At 43.3% G+C, this 24,634-nt stretch overlaps 1 protein-coding gene across 1 annotated transcript; it reads right to left on the bottom strand.

Moving 5' to 3' along the window:
• Nucleotides 1-181: 181 nt before the first annotated feature.
• DGKE (diacylglycerol kinase epsilon) lies at nucleotides 182-23,746 on the bottom strand. The gene is made up of 12 exons (XM_081849719.1): nucleotides 23,643-23,746; nucleotides 21,277-22,488; nucleotides 14,357-14,516; nucleotides 13,520-13,639; nucleotides 12,127-12,270; nucleotides 10,285-10,442; nucleotides 7,967-8,018; nucleotides 6,750-6,863; nucleotides 6,523-6,594; nucleotides 5,415-5,542; nucleotides 4,899-5,010; nucleotides 182-3,801 (listed from the first exon to the last, which is right to left on the bottom strand). The coding sequence occupies exons 2-12, from the start codon at nucleotides 21,735-21,737 to the stop codon at nucleotides 3,607-3,609; spliced, it is 1,716 nt and encodes a 571-aa protein (XP_081705845.1). The 5' UTR covers nucleotides 21,738-22,488; nucleotides 23,643-23,746; the 3' UTR covers nucleotides 182-3,606.
• Nucleotides 23,747-24,634: the final 888 nt, after the last annotated feature.

Here is a 24,634-nt window from a genome sequence, read left to right as displayed (position 1 = left end):
GGATATTTACTATATACTCCCAATGCCATGACAGAAGCAAGGGGTGGCAATCTCCTTGGTAGCTGTTTCTGCCTTATCTCTAATCGCTCATTAGAGGAAGATTTGCATGTAACAATTTGAGAGTAGCAGCCAAGGGCTTATCCACTCATCACACCCTCCAGACAGCCACACATCCAAGTCTGTGTGATATGGGCATTCCACACAGCTTGCCACATCTACAATGCAATAACTGTTTATTCTAGGTTATAATAATTTTATTATTTGTACCCACCCATCTGACTGGGTTGTCCCAGCCACTCTGGGTGGTTAGTAGTAGCAGCAGCAGCAGCAGCAGCAGATCAGGAAGTGTTAAACAGCAACAGATTCTTACAAATCTAGTTATAATGTAAACTACTTGAGTGAGGAAACCACAGCTCATGTTAGAGCTGTAACTCAGTAGCTGAGCACCCCCTTTTGGATAACTGATCAACTGCACTGTTTGAGGGAGTTGCCAAGTCCGTTGAATTTTGTTCAAGATTCAGTAGTTTAAGTAATTAAGATATTTCCTCTCAAAGGTTGTTCCCTAGCTGATTTACAGGAACAAATATTGAAACCAAAGTGGAGCGTCACATGAACACACTAAAACCAGCTCACACACCCAACAGCCTGAGAAATCCTCTATTTGCAGTAGGCATGTCCTTGCACCTCTCACTGTTGTTTTGACGTAATGAGGAGTACAGGAATTAAGCATGGAAACAGGAGAGAGCGTGACAAATGTAAGATTTCACAAACTGGAGAAGCCTGCTTATAACTGCATCGTATAGTAGAAGGGCCCACCCCACCTGGAAGATTCCTGGTGGTCTGAGAATGCATCAACCAGAACGAGAGAGTGTTACAATCCTATCCTACAGAGCCCAACAGCTGCTCAGATTGGCCCCTTGATAGCTAGATGAATAGTACGATGGCACAGGAAGCAACTCAAAGCAGGAATGTCCTTGCAGTCCTGGCAGAATGAAGTGGTCCAGGTAACAGAAGAATAAAGGTGAAAGTGCATTGCTACCTCTCCAAGGTGCTGAACTAATAATACATTCTTCAGTAGGAAACGGTAAAGCATATTCAGCAGATTCTTTCCGGAATCCACCTGCGGAGATGCCTACTATGTAAACACTAGGGCACTCAAAATCAGAGCATAGCACTTACTTAGGAATCATTCAAATAAATAAGAACAGAAATTGAATGGTTAGGTCTCTATTAACATCCACTTAGCAGCTCGGAATCTGTTTCTTGGTCAAGTGCTTTGAGGACACAGATAATGACTTTTCATATACCTCTTTGCTGTTCTTATCAGCTAAGAAGGTACACAAGAATTTGTAACAATTTTCAGCGAGGTACAGGTGGTGATTGAAGGCCCCTTTTGTCTTTGTTGAGCAGTGATGTTCCCCATAGAACAGATTCTTGGACATGGTTATCAAGAGACTAGTGCCGACCAAGAAGTCCTACAGCAATGATACCCCGGCCATGAAGTCCTGGCAATCACTGGCGTGTATTTCTCTCAATAACACAACTTACTCGTTCAATGCATATTTGGGAACTCTCCTGTGCAACGGAAGACATACATGGATGCAAATGGACCTTCAAGCACGCTGCTAACGCTACAAATAGCTTAAGAATACAACTAGTTGACTGTCAAAATCAGTCCAGTGGAAAAAGGTTTAACACAAAAACAAACACACAACCACCCTGACTTCAACGGATAATATTTGGTCTGTCAACTTACATAGTCCGCTCCAGCCCAAGACTATTAATCTATATCACCAATATTGAAACTTGCCTGATTTCTAGACGTATTTTTCCTTTGCTCAAAATGAGCATGGGGGCACTCTTAATTTAAGCTATACAAGCTAGTGTTTCTAAAACTTGTAATTATGCTACCCAAGTGAATAACATGCATTACTAAACAGTCTCTTAAAAGTACTACCACACATACACATGGAGTTGGGAATCCTTTCTAAGGGGGAAAGAATAATTCAGTGTTAAGACCAAGGGCATAATATGCCAGGAATGTATCCCTCCACAAGCCTCACTGAAACAAGGAGGAATTTCTATCCTTGTACTACTTTGGTTTGTTTCAGTGGGATTTGTGAACAGCAAGAAAAAAACAACAACATATCTGCAACTTAAGCAGACTTGGGCGTGTGCTTCCCAGTGGCAAGAGTGATTTCCACCAATTCCTTTTTCAATTTACAGCCTCCTGAAAATCTACTTTGGAAGGTTGGGGGACACCCTGGAACAGTGAGGGGAAAATAACGGAAACTTGCCCCCTTTTTTTCCCATCAGGAGTCCCTGCTGGATTGCAGTCCCTTCTGCAAACAGAAGGCAATTTGGGATTGGACTCAAGAGATAGTGGATAATATGTTCTCATTTGAGTTCTTCTTTCAAAGTGGTCTGAACGGAATCAGTGCATCGTTCACAGGCTATTTAGGAATTCTTTGAAATTTAAAATTACAAGTACTGGGACTGTCAGTCAGGTGGCGAAGCTTTGGTTACTGAATTTTGCAAATCTGTTTCCCTGAAAACAAGACTACAGTTGCACTGGACAGTTTCATCTAGAATATTTGTTGCTATTGTCTTGTATAATTCAGGGATCTAACACATTTAATCTCTGATCAGCCAGTGAGGAAGGAAGCGTTACGTACTGGTCAAATGAATACTCTTCTTTGAAAACCAGAACCCTAAGTATCTATCAGGTCTTGACTGGTTAGGTGAGCAACATACTGTTCAGGAACTCTCTGTTCAGCACCTAAGAAGGTAATAATATTAAGTGCTGTGATATGCAATGGTTTTTAAATATCTATGAGGCCTAGCAACACTAAGTGCAAGTCAAATAACATCTGGTGCTGTGATTTTATTATTGAAAATGAAGCTAGTCATGGTCTGGTGCAGACATAGCGCTTTCTCCATCAAGAGTATCACGTGGTACATCATACTTCACTCACGTGCAAATTCCCTATTCACTTTCATTTTCAAAGCTAACCACGGGTAGTGAAAACCCTGGTGCTGATACGACTTAGCACCAGGGTTGGCTCAAAGGAAAAGGAGGAAGGAAGGGAAGGGAAGGGGGAATTCATGAGAAAAATGGGATGGAAAAGGAGAACTTGAGTCCACAGGGTTCTCAAGTGATCAGACAGGGGCCTATCAGCACTGAGCCAACATGTCCCCAAACGACATTTCTTCATGCTCTTCAAATCTACACAATTAGACATCACAGACACCAGCAGCTAGTCCACAGGACTATACACAAACTCTGAAAGAAAGCCTACAGAAGAAGGCATTCAGTCTGCAGAGCAGTCAGTGTAACCATGAAAGTTTTTCCCCCCATCCACTTCAGCTTGATACTATAAACCAGAGTAAAAGTGCTTGCTGAATTTAAGCCTGGTTCAGCTTTTATATATATCTATATCGCTATCTCACTAAAAGCATGGCTTGGTTACCCCTGTGCCAGTTGTAAGTACAGAGATTGGCATGGCGTTAAGAGGTTTACTGGAGACGGAATATCTAGTGCTAAGCTTTTCAGCCAAAGCCAAGCTGGAGTTACCATTTTTAGCATGCCAAAAACTTGGCCCAGACCTAGGTATCTTCATCTGTCTGATCCTTGGCAAGTTCTTGTTCGGATATGCTGGACACGTCGTCGTCGTCTGTCTGTTCCCCTGAGTGATAGAGCATCAGCGCGTGCGTCTTGTGCGTAATAGTGACAGTGCAAGGGCCTTGTGCCCAGGGTTCTCCGTCCACCTGCATTGGCATCTTTGAATTCTTCAAGATTAACTGGAATTGGGAAGGTAGGTAAAGAAAAAAAAGCAAAGTCAAACCACTGCAGAGATGGCAAAACCTGAAAGCCGTGTCAGGCCAGGCAACTGAACTAGGGCAGGGTGCTTAATGTCTGTAGCAGATCAGCTTATGGCATTTATTAAATGGCAAGAGAAAGTTTGGGGGCAAAAAAATAAACTTCACTGGGATTTAATGAGAAAAGAGGAGTTAAAAGGGGGGGCTTGAGGGGAGGAAGGAGGCAACTAGCTGTACAACTCAATACTGTTTAGACTGGTGGTAAAAGTTTAGACTTCCTTGGCTCAAACCAGCAGAGCTACATACAGATAATGAAAGGGGATTCCTGTTTCCTTCCTTCCCTATTTTTCCTTTCATGCTACTTGAGCTTCTTTCACAACAGCAAAACCCACAGCATTTGTTAAAGGCCCCACCCCCTGAGACAGGGCAGGCTAGAAATCCATGAGTAAAAGATATTTTGGATGTATTTTATGTTTTTAAGTTGAATTGCAACCTGCCCTAGCTTCTCCAGATGAAACGTGTGTGTCTAAAAATAGTAGATTTAATAAACAAGTAAGCAACCACCCCATTTTTCAAATCAACCCCCAAGACTGTAGATTATGCAGAGAGCATTTCCCTATGTATGGTTTGTGAGTTTCCTAGAATGTCACTTGAAACTGAACAGGTTGCTCTGAAGCCACTATTTGGGGTGTAACGCTACCAGTGCCCCAGTAAAATTAAGTGGCACTAACTCTGCTGACTGCCTGCTGCAGAAAAAAAAGTACCAGGCTGGTTAGCCAAAAGTTAACTAAACCACCAGTCAAAAGCACATGCCTAGCACTTATTTTAAAGATACAATGGAGTCACACAGCATCCTCCTGAAGGTCCTCCTCTGCTTTGGTCAGTCTGTCCACACAACAGGCTGAAGTGACTTTGGAATCCACAAGATATGTGTGGCCCTCATAACAACCTGAGGATTAGCTTCCAGATGAAGATGGAGACAAGGTACCTGCTGCTTGTACTACCAGGCTCAGTGCCAGAAGGCTGAACCAAGAGCATGGAAAGCAGCCCTGGAGGCACACCCCAAAATTATCACCTACCCTCACAGTGTGGGCCTGTCCCAGCCGAATGGGATTTGCCAGCTTCACTTGAATCTGAGCACAGTGAAAAGAGCCATTGACTCCGACAACTTCCAGCAGCCCATCATCATGCCTAAGAGAGAGAAAAGGAAAAGAGAGAGAAAAGCACAACTTTAAACACGACTCATCATAGAAGAACGCTTCAGCCAAACTGCTTCAAAATGTTTCTGCTGCTTCAGTAGTCCAGTATGCATGATGCTGCAAAACAATTCTACAAGTCCCCACACAAAACAAAATAAAAAAAATCCTTCCAGTAGCACCTTAAAGACCAACTAAGTTAGTTCTAGGTATGAGCTTTCGTGTGCATGCACACTTCTTCAGATACACTGAAACAGAAGTCACCAGACCCTTCTATATAGTGAGAAGGTGGGGAGGGGTATTACTCAGAAGGGTGGTGGGAGCAAACCCCTGGATACACGGGCCCCCAAACTTTTACCAAATGCACACAGATCATGTACAAAAAGTTTATACTCTTACCTTGCCGGAGGGTAAAGTTCATCCCCCATTCCTTCCCACAGTCTACAGCCGCCTCCCCAGTAGGCGATATTCAGAACTATGATGCCTTCCAAGCTGGGCAAATCAATTCTCTCTCCATCCAACTCTAGCTTTAAAAGAGATACAACAGATTGTTAGCAAGTTACATTGGCAAGAGAGAGACACCATCACCAACTCCTCGAAAGATTCCATCAACGGTGTCTCTGAAAATTTTTACACATCACTTCGGAAGACAGGTGAACTAAAGCCAGTCTATTGGAAGAAGCAGTGTTGAAGCGATGATTCTTCAACATCAACTTCGTTGAACTGGTCATGTTGTGCAGATGCCTGATGATCGTCTTCCAAAGCAACTATTCTACTCCAAACTTAAAAATGGAAAGTCTAATACTGGTGGTTAACAAAAGAGGTTCAAAGACTCTCTCAAGGCAAATCTTTAAAAATGTAGTATAAACACTGACAACTGGGAAACACTGGCCTGCGAACGCTCCAATTGGAGGACAGCCTTTACCAAAGGTGTCATTGGTTTTGAAGACGCTCAAACTCAGGACAAAAGGGAGAAACGTGCTAAGAGGAAGGCACGCTTGGTAAACCCTCACCGTGATCAACTCCAACCCAGAAACCTATGTCCCCACTGTGGAAGGACGTCTGGATCCAGAATTGGCCTCCACAGTCACTTACAGAGTCACTTTTAAAACCGGGTTTATGGAAGACACTCTTACTCAACTACGAGTGATTGCCAGAGAAGAAAAGAAGACATTGGCAAGATCAAATTCAAAGCTAGACTTTTGGGTATGTCAGGAAGGGACTCTAAGTGAGGCATGCTGCCATTTTACACAGAAGAGTTCTGAGGGTTTCAAGATAACCTCCTTTTTTTAGCTCAATAAAAGTGAGAAGACTATGGGGAGTGAGGCCAAGCCAAATAATCCCATTATTGGCTGAAGCCCACCACAAACCTCCAATTCCCATCTGAACTGGTCAATCATTTTTGCTCTCCAAGAGCATTTTGGATTTATTATCTCTGAGATGGTTTCTCTGCCCAGCTCTACTACAAAATGAACTAAGTATGACAAGGAGGAAACAACCATCTTACCTCAATCTTTTTGTTCAAATCCTTACACTCCTGTACTAAGCAATCTTTGGTCCCGTAGAAAAAATATACAGCCTGCAAAGAAAGAAAGACTGTTGTGAAAAAGAAAGTCTGCACACAGAGGAGCTTTTACTTTTGCTACCAAAACTTCTTTTGGAGATTTTTTAAACTAAATGTTAGGGTTCTGAAAAGGTAGGTATTAAAACAAGCTTTGGTTTTACCCGACGTACCTTGTTAATAATCCTACTGGAAAAGAGAGAGGGAGACTTCTCACGATGTGTGTGAAAGTTTAAAGCCATGAGGGCATCTGGACCCGTGGAAAAGTAGTTGTTCATTGTGAAGACCTGCAAGAAGAGGGAGAAGCATTAACAGTTTTAGCACTTGGCTTCTTCTGTATTAGGGACGCGGGTGGTGCTGTGGGTTAAACCACAGAGCCTAGGACTTGCCGATCAGAAGGTCAGCAGTTCGAATCCCCGCAACAGGGTGAGCTCCCGTTGCTCAGTCCCTGCTCCTGCCAACCTAGCAGTTTGAAAGCACGTCAAAGTGCAAGTAGATAAATAGATACCGCGCCGGCGGGAAGGTAAACAGCGTTTCCGTGTGCTGCTCTGGTTCACCAGAAGCGGCTTAGTCATGCTGGCCACATGAACCGGAAGCTGCACGCCGGCTCCCTCGGCCAATAAAGCGAGATGAGCGCTGCAACCCCAGAGTCATCCGCGACTGGACCTAATGGTCAGGGGTCCCTTTACCTTACCTTCTGTGTTGTGCAGCCTGATCTTCCTCAGAAGTAGACCCCACTCATAAAACTGTTGCTTTAACAGATTTATTTTATTTTATTTTAAAAAGTTTTCTATGTTCGTAGAAAAATTTATACAGTGGTACCTTGGATGTCAAACTTAATCCATTCCGGGAGTCCGTTTGACTCCCAGAACCATTCGAAAACCAAGGCGTGGCTTCCGATTGGCTGCAGGAGTTTACTGCACTCAATAGGAAGCCACGTCGGATGTTCAGCTTCCGAAAAACATCTGCAAACCAGAACACTCACTTCTGGGTTTGCAGTGTTCGGGAGCTGATTTTTTCGGGAGCCAAGCTGTTTGACAACCAAGGTTCCACTGTACAATGTAATTTAGGCAGCTGTTCGAATCCCTGATCCACTCACTGGAGGGTGGTAGTATATGGAGCAGAAATCTCCCTTCACACAGCCCAATGCAGTCCCACCCCTGGAGGGTATAACTAAGCTGAATCCAGAGGTCCTGAGGAACCATGATTGATTAAGCAGCAGCTTACTGGATCCTCAATTTAACTAGTCCTCTATTCTTTCCAAAATCCCAGCAACCCATAGGACCAAGATGTTTCAGTGCCAGAAGGTGTCCATTGGTGACCAAGCAGTGTTTTTTGTCCTCCCCAGGCTTAGAGCGATTAAATACATGCACACATCTCCAAATCGTACCTTAAGCTTCCTTAAGTTGTAGTATCCTTTGTTTGTTACCTGAACCTTCCACCTACAGAGGGGGGAGAAAGGCGCAGATTGTACATTTTTGTTTGCATTCCAAAGCCAAATTCTCAAAGATGTGGGAATGTTCCGGGATGCAGGGGAGGATATATTGTTTAATGATATCTTTCCTAACTTGCGTTAGCAAGTTCTATATCTTAGCAGAGTAACATTCCCCTTTAAATGCACAGTGGTTTGCTTGTTTTAGGTTCGTCTGAGCCTCCCAATATAAGATTCCTGGTAAGATCCCTTCTACTCCCTCATAAAAAGAACAGACACGACAGTCTTATTAAAGTCAATATAAAAGTAGTTTACTCACAATCATTCAGTTCACAGTTGGATCCCTGAAGGCAGACTTAGGTTACAAAACTATATACACATGTGGAACTATCCCATAAGGGTGTTAGTTCCTAAGCGACTGAGAACAGGCAGTCACTTCTGCAAACACATGGAAAAGCAAAATGGAGAAGAGAGCAAAAGAAGGAGCTGTGCCCAGGTTAGGCCCCCCCTATGCAGAGGAAGTTTGTCACAGCTCAGGAGGAAACAGAAAGTTTTCTCCTGGCTGGTACAAAGCATTCCCTAGCATGTCCACTCTAGGAATGTTGTACTTGACTGCTAAGTGTTTCACATCCCACAAAACAAGCCTCAGGCGGCATGTCAAAACGCCTAATAAAGGAACGTGCAACGTGGCAGAGATGGCAACTTGGCTCTACTTGCCTTACAGGTTGAAACTGACATTAGGAAAAAAATAAAACAACCCCTTTTGAACATTATGCTTTTAGGAATCATGACAGTTGCTGAGCAAGTCCTTCAAGATAAGGCTTCAGGACCAGAGCTGCAATCCAAACCCGACTTAATTGGAAGCAAGTCCTACTGATTTCAAGACACATGTAGGACTGTGCTGTAACTGTGTTCATCGTGCCTGCATATGAGTGGGGTTAGGCTAGCCTTTCTTCGCCGGAAACAAGGTATCCTGGAGCACAACCCTTATTCACAAAAGATTTCTATTTAAGACTTTATAGAAATGGACAACATTACCGCATCAATCCCTCAAAGGGCAAGGAAACCCCACATTTATACACAGTATGAGGGACAACATCGTTATTTTGCAGCTTTTTCTTCCCCTCCTGGAACTAACTGTGCTCAGCTATCTACATGAGAATGACCATTTTCCATTACTAGTGCAAACCTCTTGAACCATGTCCCTACAACTTTCTTTGGGGGATTTTCCAAAAAAAGCTCAAACAACTTGTTGTGTCTGGATTTTTACTTCTTGAAATATGGCAACCCTATTCTAGACTGTAACAGCCACAAAGAAACATGGGTTCTGCCTTACAACATATTGTGTGTTTTTTAAAAATTCTATTGAGTATAGGTCATCTTGAGGATTCCTGTTGTGTGGACAAGTTAATTTAGCTAAATTATAAATCTGTATGTGTGTGTATGAAGGCTGAGGTGCACATCTATTTGTAAAGAAGGCCCACTGTACGCATGGTGCTCACCACAGAGCAACTGGGCATGGTGGCGTTTCCTGTGAATGGAAGATGCATGTTGCCAAACACCAAATGACCCCTGGATGTTTCAGTCGGTTGAGCATGAGACTCTTAATCTCAGGGTTGTGGATTTTGAGCCCCAAATTAGGCAAGGTTCCTGCATTGAAGGGGCTGGACTGGACGATTAGCCTTGGGGTCCCTTTCCAACTCTACAATTCTGTGATTCCGTTTAGAGACCACTTAACATCCCAAAGCCTCGAAAGCATGTACAAGAGAACAAACTTTATATAAAGAAACAAAAACAGATCGTGTATGCCATGGGGCCCCCAGTACCTAAACCCATTGAAATCCTGCTGCAGTTTTATAAACTGGAAATGCTACGCTTGTACTTGCCTGCATTTGGATTAAAAATGAGACATTCAGTTTCTGCAAAGCCGCTTATTGAAGGACTCCCTGATCTCTAATCACCATGGGCTTTGCTTCCATGTGCAGCTGCTTCCTATGTCTAACCCTTTCCTCCTTTTAATTGGACCGCCCTCCCCACTCACCCCTGGGTTTAATCTTTTTTGGTTAAATTAAATTAATCATAACTACTCATACCACTAAAACATTTAGAACCAGATATGATTCAAGCAGGCATTGAAATAGAGCAGTAGCAATGCACAGAACTGAGGGCAGATGTCAGAACTCAACGTAACAGTTCCCCTATAGTGATATTTTAGAGAGGTTAGAGGGTGGGAGGAACAAGCAAAGATCTTAGAGATGGCTTGCTTGGAAGCTCACCTATCCAGCTTGATTCCATCAGCATCCATCACGTTGCGCAGAATCTGCTCCACAGGGACCTCTCCGGCATAGCCAGCCCCCCAGCCCAGTGTATTCGACAGATCATTTCCCGTTCCCAAAGGTAAGATCGCAACCTGTGGGATGTAGCGCTCTTGGCCCTGCCAAACAGAAGTATTGATTCAGCATCAAGGCTCTTGATTTTACACGGTTGGCAACTCTTCAAATTTAATCCCAGAATATAAAAGACTGCCTAAAAACACCATTAACTGGAAATCTGGTTCAAAAATTACTATTAAGTGTTACAGCTGGAAGGCTAAAGAAAGCATATGACAAAATTATATACTAATTGAAGGAAAGGGTATGTAACTTTCCTCTTCTCTACCTTTACATATATATTTTAGATACCAACAAATAGAGAGAGACCAGACCGGAAATAATAATAATAATAATAATAATAATAATAATAATAATAATAATGGATGGGAGCCTGAAATCAGCTGCTTGTAAGAAACCTATATAAACAGGGATTCTCAGATGGAAAAACAGGGTTCCTTGGGCTGTCTGCAACCTGCTTCCAAAGCTATGATAGTCTTTGAGGTGGGGAAAACAAGTGAAGTATTATAACCACCTTTGAGATCAGTTATATTGGAACTGATCACCCGACAGTAACGCCCAACAAAACATCCTTTCCAGTCACCAGAAAGGTAACTGTCACAAAATAAAAACAATGCGCCCCCCCCCCAAATAGCAGAACTAAAACCACACCAGCGACCAAATGTACCTAAAAGGAGGCAGTTCTTTGCTGGAAAAAATTAAGCAGTAGCAAAATTTGCAGGAATGAAGAATGAAACAGGAAAAACGACAGGGTGCCATTTGGGGAAACTGTGTGTTAGAAGCACAGAGCAAGGGTTGTGGAACAATTAAATAAATAAATAAAAATAAAAAAATTATTTATATCCCGCCCTCCCCAGCCGAAGCCGGGCTCAGGGCGGCTAACAACACTAAAATAGTGCAACATTCTAAAAACATTCTAAAAATAATGCACAACATATGGGTGGGGAGAGAGGAGGGCTGACTACTTATGGCACCTTTGCCAATGACCTATGGCAGTCTTATTTAGCAATATGAAAAGGTAGCCTTCATAGATGCTCTCCGGAATAAACACTTTTCACTTATTTTTAATGAATTCGTTTATAATTTTATGCTCTTATAAATGGCCTTTGTGCCGTTAAAGGTTTGGCGAAATCCATGGCTACACCTTGCTTAGAACATTCTCTCTCTCCCCTGCCCCCAAATAAAAGTTTTAAATGGTACTCCTGGTAAAAAGGAAAAAAGGAGGCAGATTAAAGTTATTCCGGGAGCATATAGTAAAGTGACGACATGGGTTGTTTGGCCTGCAGTACTGGGTCAGGTAGGGATGCGGGTGGCGCTGTGGGTTAAACCACAGAGCCTAGGACTTGCCAATCAGAAGGTCGGCGGTTCAAATCCCTGCGACGGGGTGAGCTCCCATTGCTCGGTCCCTGCTCCTGCCAACCTAGCAGTTCGAAAGCACGTCAAAGTGCAAGTAGATAAATAGGTACCGCTCTGGCGGGAAGGTAAACGGCGTTTCCGTGTGCAGCTCTGGGTCGCCAGAAGCGCCTTAGTCATGCTGGCCACATGACCCGGAAGCTGTACGCCGGCTCCCTCGGCCAGTAAAGCAGGATGAGCCCTTCAACCCTAGAGTCGGTCACGACTGGACCTAATGGTCAGGGGTCCCTTTACCTTTACCGGGTCAGGTGAACCTGGCACAGATGGGAGTGCGAAGAAATCAGTGGGTTGCCAAGTCACTTTGGGACACCATACCTTGATCTTCATGTCATCAATCGCATCCAAGACCCAGCCCACGGTGCCATCTCCACCACAGACAAGTACTCTAGCAGAATTGCAAGGCAACCAAGCGCAGAGCTGCAGTGCTTTTGCAGGTGTTGTTTTGGTTAGCTCAAAAATCTGGAAATTAAATAGAATTTATTTGTTTAATGGCAAGGATTTATAAACCACCAAACATACAAAATACCTTTTAAGCCTTGAAATCATATACAAAATAAGAGACAGATTTTTTTAAATTTTTATTTTGTACCTTTTAAAAAGGAGCTTATTCCTAAAATGGCAGTCAGAAATATTTTACTTCACAGGTCAAATATTGTCACTATGATAAGAAAGCAAACAGCGAAACGATGCACTGATACACTACAATCTAATTGTGCCTAAAGAGAATTTCCATCTATATAGCGACGATTTTCTGCCTTGTCTTTACAAACAAGATAAGATATTATTGAATACGTTAGGTGTGTTACGCTTTGAGGCTACTTGCGACACAGCCTGTTTGCACAGCGAATTTCAAAAGCCAGGTTCCCCTAGATTTAAAAACTCATTTGAGATTTGGGAGGAAGAGAACTAAAAAAATTAAACAGGAAACTTAAGGAACAAAAGGCTCCTGTCATAGCATCCTGTGCCACTGCCCAGTTGAGTTCAAGGCACAAAACGTCGGGAGAACGCTGCAAGTGTTTCCAAAAGCAAGTGAGTTATTTTAGTGCGGCTTTGAAACAAACAACGAAGAAAAAAAATACACAATGCAGAGAGAGGGAAAAAACCCGCACCCATTCCTCCTCCTCCTCCTCCTCCTCCTCCTCCTCCTCCTCCTCTAAAAACACACTTAACATTCCTGACCAATTTAAAACGGAGAAACAAGAAGGGCCTTTCTCCATGCCCTTTTTCCAAGTGCAGTGTAATTGTGAATTGATTTGCAAGGCTGTAGTACTACTTCAGGAAGATCAGGCTTATCAAAACACACTTTAAGCTTAGTTCTAAAACATGACAACAGGGTTTTCCTGAGCAAACAAGCAGGCTATAATTATTATAACTATGGCCTTGTCTTGCTGTTCCTTCAAGCAGCTAAGTAGTAGGGCATGTTCCCTTCCTTTTAAACTTGCCATGGGGTAGATTTAGGCTGAGACAGTAACCAGCCCAAGATGTTTCCTCAGTTCTAGTGTGACACTCTAACCACTGCACTATGCTGTCCTATGCATGTTTTGCTAAATCTTACTGTGTTCAGTGGGGCTTACTCCCTAGAAAGCATGTTTGGGATTGTACCCTGAGGGTCTTTAGCATAATGTATTTAAAATATATCACCCTCCCCCCCACTCAGCAATAAGATTCATTCAACAATAAAACAATTTCAATGAATCAGTACAATTACCTGAATTGGGTTTAGTAACATCTTAAATTGCCCAAGCAATGTTTCCCCCATATTGTTTCCACTCCGAGTATTAGCCAGAATGATTAGGGGAGTCCAGTTTTTCCCACAGGAGGCTGCTAGCTGCAGAACAGAAACAAACAAGTAAGTAGTTGCATCCTGATCTGTGTGATGAAGCAGATAAAAAGCACTCGGTTCTTTCCCTTCTTATTTCATTGTTAGGTAACTAATTGAAACTATGAAAGAGAGACTGAACACCTTAGAATAATATTTCAGAAAAAAAGCTACAGCAAAATAAACAGCTTTGCAGTTTAGACAAAACACTACTTTTTTCCCACTTCCAAACAATATTTAAGGGCTAAATCACATAAGCTAATTTGTGTATCTGTATTTTATGCAGACTTATGCAAACTTTATGCCTGTGACATCTTCAAAGGATCAACAGCTCCTACAGCATGGAAGAACTCCATGAGATTATTACCTAATCCTTCAGATGGAATGGAGCCACGAACATTGGGTTAGCATGGTTTATCTGGAATAAACAGCATACCAACCGCTCCTGCTTTGCTGCCCCCTACCACTGTATTAGCAAAATAAAATAAATCTGGAAGCCTTGGCTTTATATTATGTGCAAACCAGTGTTTGTAATTTGTTGCCCTCTATCAAACCATGGCCAGCAGCAGACAGAGAGGAACAAACAACACTCCTGGTTGGGATGTAAAGGGGAAACCATGGTTTCCTGGTTTTGCTTTTTTAATTCCCACTTGCACGATGTTCTCCTCCATCCTATGAAGGGCTATAGGTTCCCCATCTCTGATGCAGCTCTAGAGAAAGGCTTACCTTGCCATAGTCCACTCTTTTGTCTTTTCGCATCTGACTGACGTTGAATAAGTAATATGGAGGAATAATTAAGTTGCGAAATTCTCCTAGCTCACATGTCCCGTTCTTCAAAGTGCTCTGCATACATTCATCGTGTACGGTTTGCTGACACCACACACACCTGAAAAGAAAATAATAAGGTTGACTGAACTCCAGCAACTGTTTTTTGTTTGTTTGTTTTTTGCCAGGCAGCTGCTGAGAAAGACATTTTTAACAGGCTCAAGAAGAAAAGTGGGTAGGGCCACAGTTCGCACGGTGCAATCATGAAATAAGAAAATCTCTGCTGCCTCCTTATTTCTCTCAACTCACGAGTTGTTACATGGATTTTGAAGGATGAAACAAGTACAGTGGTACCCTGGTTTACAATCATAATCCGTTCCGGAGATCTGTTTGTAAAGGCGCGCTTTCACCAATGGGGCCTCCAAATTTTTTTTGTTCGTAATCCCCCCAAAATGGTTTGTAATCCAAAACGGATGCAAACCAAGACGTATGCAAGACATACCCATCTCCCACAACTCTTTTAGAAAAATGTCCTCCATATGTCTATACAATCCCTCCCTCTCTCTCTCATATATCTATATCTATAGATATAGTCATGCTGGCCACATGACCCGGAAGCTGTACGCTGGCTCCCTTGGCCAATAAAGCGAGATGAGCGCCGCAACCCCAGAGTTGGCCACGACTGGAGCTAATGGTCAGGGGTCCCTTTACCTTTACCTAGGGGGAGAGGTAGGGGATTCCCTATCATGTGAGTGGGGCTCCACTTGCATAGCATTTGCTACAACACTCAGACAATTTGCCTGTTTTATTATTTTTTGCAGCCCCTATTTTCTATTTTAAACCAAAAGCCACCTATGAGTCAAAAAAGTTGTATATAAATGCAGTAAACCATCAAGTCTAAAGGGCAAAAAGCCCCAATATAGCAGAGACCTGTTTCCCCCATCTCTGCATTATTCTCTCTGAGGTGCCCCCTCCTTAAGGATGCATGCCAGATTCAGCCAGCAAGGACATATATAAAAGCACTTGCAGCATTTTCCACCGGTTACAAAACACTCTCTCGCTGAAGACAAGCCCAAGTCAAATCCTGAGCACTGGGTGGAAGCACTACAAGATCTACGTTTTTGAGATTGTCTCGGGGTTCAGGGGAAAGTAGGGAAAGTTCAGTGCATTATTCAATTTTCTTCTATTTTTACTGGATTTTTTCCTAAAAATTGATTTTTATTACTATGTAATGAACACTATAAAAATGATCATCAAAAAACCAACAAGCAGATAACCTGTATAAATAGAAAGGCTTATAAGGTAATCTCTAGCAATAGTCAAGCTATTTTAAAAAAATCTACATACCAACTCTGTGCCTTTAAACTGGAATAACAAAATACTTACAGTGGTACCTCTGGTTACGTACTTAATTCGTTCTGGAGGTCCGTTCTTAACCTGAAACTGTTCTTAACCTGAAGCACCACTTTAGCTAATGGGGCCTCCTGCTGCTGCTGCGCCGCTGGAGCACGATTTCTGTTCTCATCTTGAAGCAAAGTTCTTAACCCAAGGTACTATTTCTGGGTTAGCGGAGTCTGTAACCTGAAGCGTATGTAACCCGAGGTACCACTGTATTGGTATAAAGGTAAAGGTAAAGGTACCCCTGCCCGTTCGGGCCAGTCTTGCCAGACTCTAGGGTTGTGCGCTCATCTCACTCTATAGGCCGGGAGCCAGCGCTGTCCGTAGACACTTCTGGGTCATGTGGCCAGCGTGACAAGCTGCATCTGGCGAGCCAGCGCAGTACACGGAACGCCGTTTACCTTCCCGCTGGTAAGCGATCCCTATTTATCTACTTGTACCCGGGGGTGCTTTCGAACTGCTAGGTTGGCAGGCGCTGGCACCGAACGATGGGAGCACACCCCGCCGCGGGAATTCGAACCGCCGACCATGCGATCGGCAAGTCCTAGGTGCTGAGGTTTTACCCACAGCGCCACCCGCGTCCCTCTGGGTTAGCGAAGTCTGTAACCTGAAGCGTATGTAACCCGAGGTACCACTGTATTGGTATAGCTACAGTAAAAAGATCCCCGTGGTGAGTGGTATCCCACTAAGTTTTACTCAGAGTAAACCTACTGGGCCAGATTCAACTAAACAGCTGTGCTTGCAAGAGCCGGTAATAGGACTCTCATGAGTGCTGAGAGGCTTCTCCCACGATTCCCTGCCTGTGCTTGAAACTCCCATTGTTCTAGGTGCATTTTGCGACAGGGAATTTCATTAGCGCAAGCGGTTTCTGAGCTCTGGGCGCAGTACTGCGCCAAAGATTTCGGATTAAAACTTCAGAGTGGAAGGAAAGGAAGATCTTTTTCTGCCTGCCCACTTCCAGCTACTCTCTGAAGACTGGAGAAGAGACTGTCTTAAGAATATGAGGGGGGTAGACAGGGGAAGGACTAAGGCCACGTAGAACATAATATTTTAGCTGCAGTTCATTCATTTTCAGCTTTGTATTCCTGTTATTAAAAAAGCACGCCTGGACATTCCACTGTTGCGCCCATAACCTAGGTTTAAAGTGCCATTTAACTCCTAGCTTTCGTATCTCAGTTTCTGACACTGTTCCCTGCCCCCCAAATCAGCTTGGGGGACAGGGGGGTTCAGGAAAACCCCCAGAACAGTGCATTGGGGTAGAGTCTTGCACTGATGGAAAAACTGTAATAGTGCAATGCTGGAATTCCACCCTCTGAAATTAATGGTCCTAACTTAGCCACGGTTATGAATTTGAATAGGTTTACTCGGAGTAAAGCTTAGTTGCATACCACCCTACATCATAACAGGTGTGATCACTTGACCAAAGTCTTTCACACCCTGACCCACCTGGAAAATGCGCACGATTCTGGGTCTGACAGCGGTGCTGCCAAACCACGTTTTGTATAAAGATGGATGGCCATAATCTCCTAAAGAACTGCCAGGACCAACAAATAATAATTTCGATGCAGATGTCCACTACGACCAGGAAGCAATGCTGGCTGTTCCCATGTTAATAAAGGCACATCTACAAATAGGATGAAAGAGACTAGCCATAAATATCCTCCCCTGTGAAGGGGGGGCACACATATTAATGTCTTGGATGTTCTTGCTGGAAAAGGTACACAACGTACTCTGGTACAAACTTATTAATATTAAACATTGTAAAATACTACATAGTAGGAATTCATTGAGGATAGGAGTGAATGAGGTCCTTAATCCACACTAAACAGACTAAGCTATTAAGAGGACATTTAACTCAAGCTTGGATAAAAGCTTGAGAGGCAGTTTGGCCCGGTAACTTAAAAACCACAAGGTGAAAAAAGCACTCAAAAATCCAAAAGAAACAATTCCTAGAATCAACTATGTTGTTCCCTCCTAGCGCCAGATCAGCAATATAAGACCCACCAGGTGAACAGGGCACCTTTATGGGCCTTACCATCTGCTGCCAGAATTTGGAAAGAGATGTATGCTTCCGTTCAAAAGAAAAGAATTTTATAGCCCTCACCGTCGCAGGGAAGTTGTGATGTCACCTTGAGAGTCCTTAGTTGGAACGGTGACCCAAAATACTTTCTGAACAAACAGAAAGGAAAAAGTGACCGAAGAACCCAAGCGCATTATGTCCAAGGCACTGAGATGCACAAATAAAAAAGGCAATTAAATGCACTGCATTTTAACGTACTATTGTTTCAGCCATTTCATTTGCCTGGAACAAATAGCCCCTGCCAGATGGCAAACTACCTGCCTCTCTCATCCTACCTCTCTCTGGCACTTACACTTCCCTGGCCAGGAAAAAAGCTTGCATTTCTCTCCGCTTCCTGATTGTTGAACTCAACTGTACCAGAAAGCAGAGATTAAAACATATGCATCTGTTATGCAATCAACACCTGGGCTTGACTCGGAGGGGGGGGGTGTGAGTGAGACTGGAGCAGAGTGGATAAAAATCAATGATTTTTTTAAAAAATAATAATAATAAATAAAAATCTGGTTTTTTAAAATTTAAATCGGATTTTTAAAATAAAATGCTTTTGGAGGAAAAATATTTCTAAAGATAGTTTTCTATTTAAGTTACATTATAGTCCAAAGGCTATTCATCAGGAAATAAGGATTTGTTTTAAGTTTTTCATGTGTACTAAAACTCAGTCTGTTGTTGTTTTTTTAAAAAATTGTTTAACCACATCAGTTAACAAACATGGATACATATTCTATAACGTTATTCTTTTAGTTAAATAAATTGTTTGAATTGTTACTAATGATTCTTTTTCTCCTTCCAATAAAGTACAGCAGAAAAGTTGTCCAATTATCTGTCTACGTATTTCTAACAGTATAACCAAATCAGTATTTTTTGATATAACTGTAAAAACTACTCTGAAAATTTATTATTCCAAAAATGAAATCTTCATCTGGTTGTAAATATTAAGATTATACCAGCAAGAATGAGTCTTTCTGTAAAAATAATGATTTAAATCACAAGTCTTACTGTCTAGTGATTTAAATCGTGATTTAAATCGATTTGATTTAAATCAAATCCACCCTGGACTGGAGGCAGGCAAGAAACTGGGGGGGGGGGTGATGAAGAAATGAGAAGAATTGTGAAGTACTTTTGCTACAACAATCATTTAAACATCTCTTTGCCACAGTTAAGAAAGCTTCATGCAGAGCAGGGAAAGGCACACGTTTGTCTATGTGCGAGGATTCTGACCCACTCACTTGCTACAGAGATGTTCATGCTGGGTTAGGGTTAGGTGGGAAGAAAAGCTAAACTTCAGAAAGAGGAGATGCGTTCAGGATGTTTGCAAAACACTGCCCTAGGTTCTATATATTCCAGATTCTGAAAGTGCACTACTCAAGCAAGATCAAGACCCTACAAAATAACTTTGAGAGTGATGCATATTATGGCCCATGACAGTGGTTTCCAAACTTTTTTCAAAGAGGGCCAGATTTGATGAAGTGAAGGGCCGACCAAAGTTGACCTTTTTTTTAAGGATTGAAGTTCTTGAGCTTTTTTATGATTTGACCCCAAAGTTGTTGACCTTTTTTAGGGTTGGAGTTGTTGAGCTTCTTTTAGGATTGAAGTTTTTTTAGCATTTTACCCCAGGAAATAAACTGCCACAGGAGCCGGATTAAACTGACCAGCGGGCCAAATTAGGTCCCCAAAATGGACTTTGGACATGCCTGGCCTATGATAACTGGACAAGAGGTGAGATTCTCACTCTTACTATTCAGAGAGCAGATTGAAAAAGCCCTGGACACTATATTTAGGACTCTGTGTGCTAATCCAATTTTAAACTAAAACAACAGTTGTATACTCTATAGAGCAAGACACAGTGGCTAAGAACCTAATGTTCCACTCATAAACCTTCACTCTGATTTTAACACACAGGTGCCAAATTATTGCACAAGAACTTGCATGTATTAATGTCCAATTAATGTATGACTCGTTACAAAGCTCTTAATGCTTTAAAATTTCAGCTACAGTTTTGCCTAGGGGCCTATTTCCAAGGCCAAGGCTCAGTTACGCAACATCACGGAATACATAAAACAGAGCCTTTGAGCATGTGCAGAGAACCATTTGCTCACCACAGATGAATATTAATCACCAGCTTGTTCCCTTGCAATTGGGATTAGGGACTAGGCTTCCACACTAGTTGGGGTGGTTTACGTCCCAGCATTTCTGCCTTTGGTTAACTTTTCACGCAGCAATCTAATCCAAAGATGCATTTCAGTTGCATCAGAAGAATCATACTTTCAGTTACACTGCCCTTGGGCACATCGGTTCTCACTCAACTCATCACTAAATGTGAGAAAACAAGAGAGGCTTTCCCACCCACTTTTGGCTTCAGAGAAGATTCCAAGGGGAGGGTTGTCAAGAAAAGCCAGAGGAAAAAGCTGTCATGTGCTTGTCACATTCCCTATAGCAAAGATGGGGAATACTTGGTCTTTCACATTGTGATGGACCACAACTCCCATAATCTCTGACAATTGGCCACGCCATCCAAACTAAGAGATAAGATGATGCTTTGTAAACACACTTGCTGTACTTATATACAACGCATAGATGACTCTAGAATTCTACTAAGTAATTACTTTGGTTTGATTTATCCGTCATCCTTATCCCACTAGGCTGGCTTGGCTGACTAAGCTAAAAGACCATAAAAAGAGTGACTAGCCAACCAATGTACACCTATAAGAAAGTATTTGCTCATCACAAGCAACCAGGGGTGTGGGGCCTTTCAAGCTTTCATTAGGCCAGCTTGTGGAATAAAGAGAATGAATACCTTCCCTTCCCTTCGTGTTTTAATATATACATTTCTATCTCTCTAACCTACTAAAATGGACTCTTGTGTACTTTTAGTATTAAATTAAATTAAATGCCTAAGCCAGTAAGAACAGGTTGTACTGCTCTCCAGGAGACGGAAGCTCTAAAGTTGAAAAGCGTTCACTAAGAACACCTCACTACTTGGCCTACTTTCTTTGTAGTCTTTGGAAATACTGTAAAACATAGCTTCATTCAGCAGGGTATGGAGATCACAGTACTCATCATCTTGTTCATGGAAAGCTAGAGGTAGCCTATGAACACAATGAGAAAATGCAGAGCACATTTCTGATGACTCACCTCCACAGGGAAGCATTCTGCCACCACCGTGTCTCATAACTGTGACCCATTTGTGGTGAAGTAGTTAAGTGTTTGACTAGGATTGGGAGACCAGGGTTAAAATCCCCACTCAGCCATGAAGCTCACCTTTGGCCCATCACCATCTCTCATCCTAACCTACTTCAAAGGGTTGTTGCAAGGATAAATTCAGAAGGGGGAGAAGAGTGTACACCACTTTATGAGTACCTGGGCTACAAATGTAATAATAAATAAATTGTACTCCCAGCATTACCTGTAATCACACAGCTTGGGCTGGGTACCGCATTGCTGTTTGCACACGACACAGTAACTGCACAGAGGGACGTTGCCACGGATCCACTGGTGTACCATAGAGGTCCTGAAGCCGCTTTCACCCCTCATTATTATTTCCTTGCAGAGGAAACGCCGGTCAGCCTTCTTCAGGCACTCTTCATCGACACACAGCCCACAGCAGTTGCAGAAAGCTCCCTGAAGGATGTGCAGAGAGCAGATGCAGCAATAGGTGGGCTGGCTGAAGAGATCTGTGTCCTGCCAATTGTGCTTGCTCTTACGCAAAATGTCCTGCATCAGTTCCTGCCTCCGAGATCGCCGAAAGCTGCACCACAAGGTGATCAGTACGGGAACCATCACCGAGCACAGAGTCCAGAAGGCTAGACTCCATTCTTGAAACAGTCTTGGAGAAAATATGGAGCTGTTCCTTTCAACCCCTTCCATCCTTAATTGATTTAGTATCAATCTCTAGGTGTCAAATTAAACCTGATACAAGGGAGCACGTTTTGATCATGTAGGTCCCAACATAGATTTGCTCGTGTTCATTTCAGCAGTTTTCCCTAATCTGCCATCATTAACCACATTGCCTGTTCCTTCCTCATTAGACCTTACTGCACAAAGCCTCACTTTTTCCTTTTATTTGTGGCTCCCCTAAAGAAAGGCTTAAACATCTGTGTCTTGAAATCAAATATCCACTTGTCTTAAAATACCTGAAAAAGCAGAAGACTTAGTTTTACGTAATTCCAATGCTACATATATTTCTCGTGCTATTAAATAGTTCACCACAACTTGTTTTTCTCCTATCAATGTACCCTTACAACATCACACCATCATGACAACAGTGACTGCGTTCTTGCTATAGCTCACCTGCCCTTTGTTATAGCAGAAACCAAACACTAAGCCGATGCACAGAAGCAAATGCCAACTCCCAAAACAGAGTCAAGCACTTTCGTCTTCCATGCTATAAACAACAGCACCTCGTTTCTCTCCTTGTTATGACTATCACTACCTTGCTTCTTGCTCTACACACATATAAGCACAAGAACAATCAATTTACCCCATAACACCCACCCACACCCAGGGGGCAACACAGGTGGTTCCCTGCCCCTTTTAATGCCAGGTTTGCGCCTCTTGGGCCAACTCTAGTCCACGAGGCAGGACAGCAGAAGGGCGCAGCAGCTCCGGATTAAGTCATCTGAAATTTAAAAAAAAAAAAACTGAGTTAGCCTGAGGGTTGAGGGGGCGGGCAGCAGATGCTTCATATTCCTGCATTGCAGGGGGCTGACTAGACAACCCTTGGGCTCATCTCTACAATTCTACGATTCCACGAAAACAGTGGCTGCTCGCTCAGTTGCGGTACCTCCTTCCACCCTTAATAATGATGATAATAATTTTATTCTTTGTACCCCCACCCATCTCACTGGGTTGCCCCAGTCACTCTGGGCGGCTTCTGACATATATAATAAAAGGAAAGGAAATGTTACACAACCTAGATTCAGGTAGGTAGCCGTTTGATGCAGTAAATAAATAAATAAATAAATAAATAAAAATTGTCCAGTAGCACCTTATACAGTGGTACCTATGATTCAGGACAGCATAGACATCTCTGCATGTGCTGATCTTTTGGAAAGCCAGTACAGTGGTACCTCGGGTTATGTACTTAATTCGTTCCGGAGGTCTGTTCTTAACCTGAAGCACCACTTTAGCTAATGGGGCGTCCCGCTGCTGCCGCGCCGCCAGAGCACGATTTCTGTTCTCATCCTGAAGCAAAGTTCTTAACCCGAGGTACTATTTCTGGGTTAGTGGAGTCTGTAACCTGAAGCCTCTGTAACCCGAGGTACCACTGTAAACCAACTAAGCTTGTCTTGGTTTGAGCTTTTGTATGCACGCACACTTCTTCAGATACCAACCTGCCAACCTTCACGTACAAAAGCGCACCTCACTCGGCTTTCGTTTCCCAGCAAATCAGGCCTATCGCTTGGCCTTTCCTTTCTATATATATATATATATATATATATATATATATACATATATTCTATATATATCTATATATCTATATCTATATATATTTTATATATATATATAGATATAGATATAGATATAGATATAGATATAAAACAGTAACGAACCGCCCCCCCCCACCTCAACACACCGTGAGGCTGTGAAATCCCTTCATAAACCTGGGGCGGCCACCTGCCCCTCCTCCAAATTCACCGCCCCTGGGCATTTCCAGGCAGAAGCAGCAGCGAACAGCCCTAGCAATTCTGCTGCTGCTGCTGCTGGTGGTGGTCCCCCGCTCAAAATCCCCTCAGCCTCTCCCCCCCCGACCCCCCCCCCCAGGTCCCTCACCGACAGCTCGACGGGACCATCTGCAGCCAGGCAGCCAGGCAAGGGATGAGCGCCGGAAGCGGAAGAGCTCTCTGAGCGGGAGAGGGGCGGGGTCAGGAGGAGGAGGAGGAGGAACGGCGGGCCAGGAAGCTGCTGATGGGGGGTTGCTAGGAAACGGCCGCCCGGCCGCCGGCCCACGTGACGAGGGGTAGCGGCCGAACGAGGGATGCTGATGAAAGGGACGGGCGAAGGGGAGGAGGAAGGGAGCTGATCACCTGCCGCCCCGCTCTGCGTCACTGACTCCCCTCCCGCCTGTGCTTTGGACTTTACTTTCTCTTCTCTTGACTATAATTTGCTTTTTGAAAACGTCAGCCTTTCCCAAAAGACACGGGTGTTCTATACCCTCCAACGTGTCTCCGATGAAAACAGGGACACCCTGTTCCACAACAACAACAACAACAAAAAGGAATAATTATGATAGTAATAATGCTTATTTTTATATCCTGCCCATCAGGCTTTCCCAATAGATGGGACCACCATGCATTTTCCTTGTACGCTGAAGACGTTGTGCCTTTTCACCCTGATCTTTGACAATAGATACATATATAGGGTTCAAGTTATTCTCTTGACCACAATTTGCTTAAAACTGCTTTATAAAGGTAAAGGGACCCCTGACCATTAGGTCCAGTCGTGAACAACTCTGAGGTTGCAGCGCTCATTTCGCTTTATTGGCCGAGGGAGCTGGCGTACAGCTTCTGGGTCATGTGGCCAGCATGACTAAGCCGCTTCTGGCAAACCAGAACAGCACATGGAAATGCCGTTTACCTTCCCGCCGGAGTGGTACCTATTTATCTACTTGCACTTTGACGTTCTTTCGAACTGCTAGGTTGGCAGGAGCAGGGACCGAGCAACGGGAGCTCACCCCATTGCGGGATTCAAACCGCCGACCTTCTGGTCGGCAAGTCCTAGGCGTCCCATAAACTGCTTTATACTGTGTTTTAAAATTGCTGTAA

This window comes from Podarcis erhardii (genome assembly GCF_964252035.2).
Source record: "Podarcis erhardii genome assembly, chromosome: 2".
NCBI lineage: Eukaryota > Metazoa > Chordata > Lepidosauria > Squamata > Lacertidae > Podarcis > Podarcis erhardii.
This window is presented reverse-complemented; position numbering and strand designations above follow the sequence as displayed.

What these genes read in the sequence shown, in the direction of transcription:
- DGKE (XM_081849719.1), bottom strand. Translation starts at nt 21,737, where the DNA reads ATGGAAGGGGTTGAAAGGAACAGCTCCATATTTTCTCCAAGACTGTTT. An exon ending in TTGATGACATGAAGATCAAG is followed by an intron (nt 10,443 to 12,126) that starts GTATGGTGTCCC and finishes TCTGTTTGGCAG; the next exon opens with GGCCAAGAGCGCTACATCCC. An exon ending in GATGGAATCAAGCTGGATAG is followed by an intron (nt 8,019 to 10,284) that starts GTGAGCTTCCAA and finishes CCCCCTCTGTAG; the next exon opens with GTGGAAGGTTCAGGTAACAA.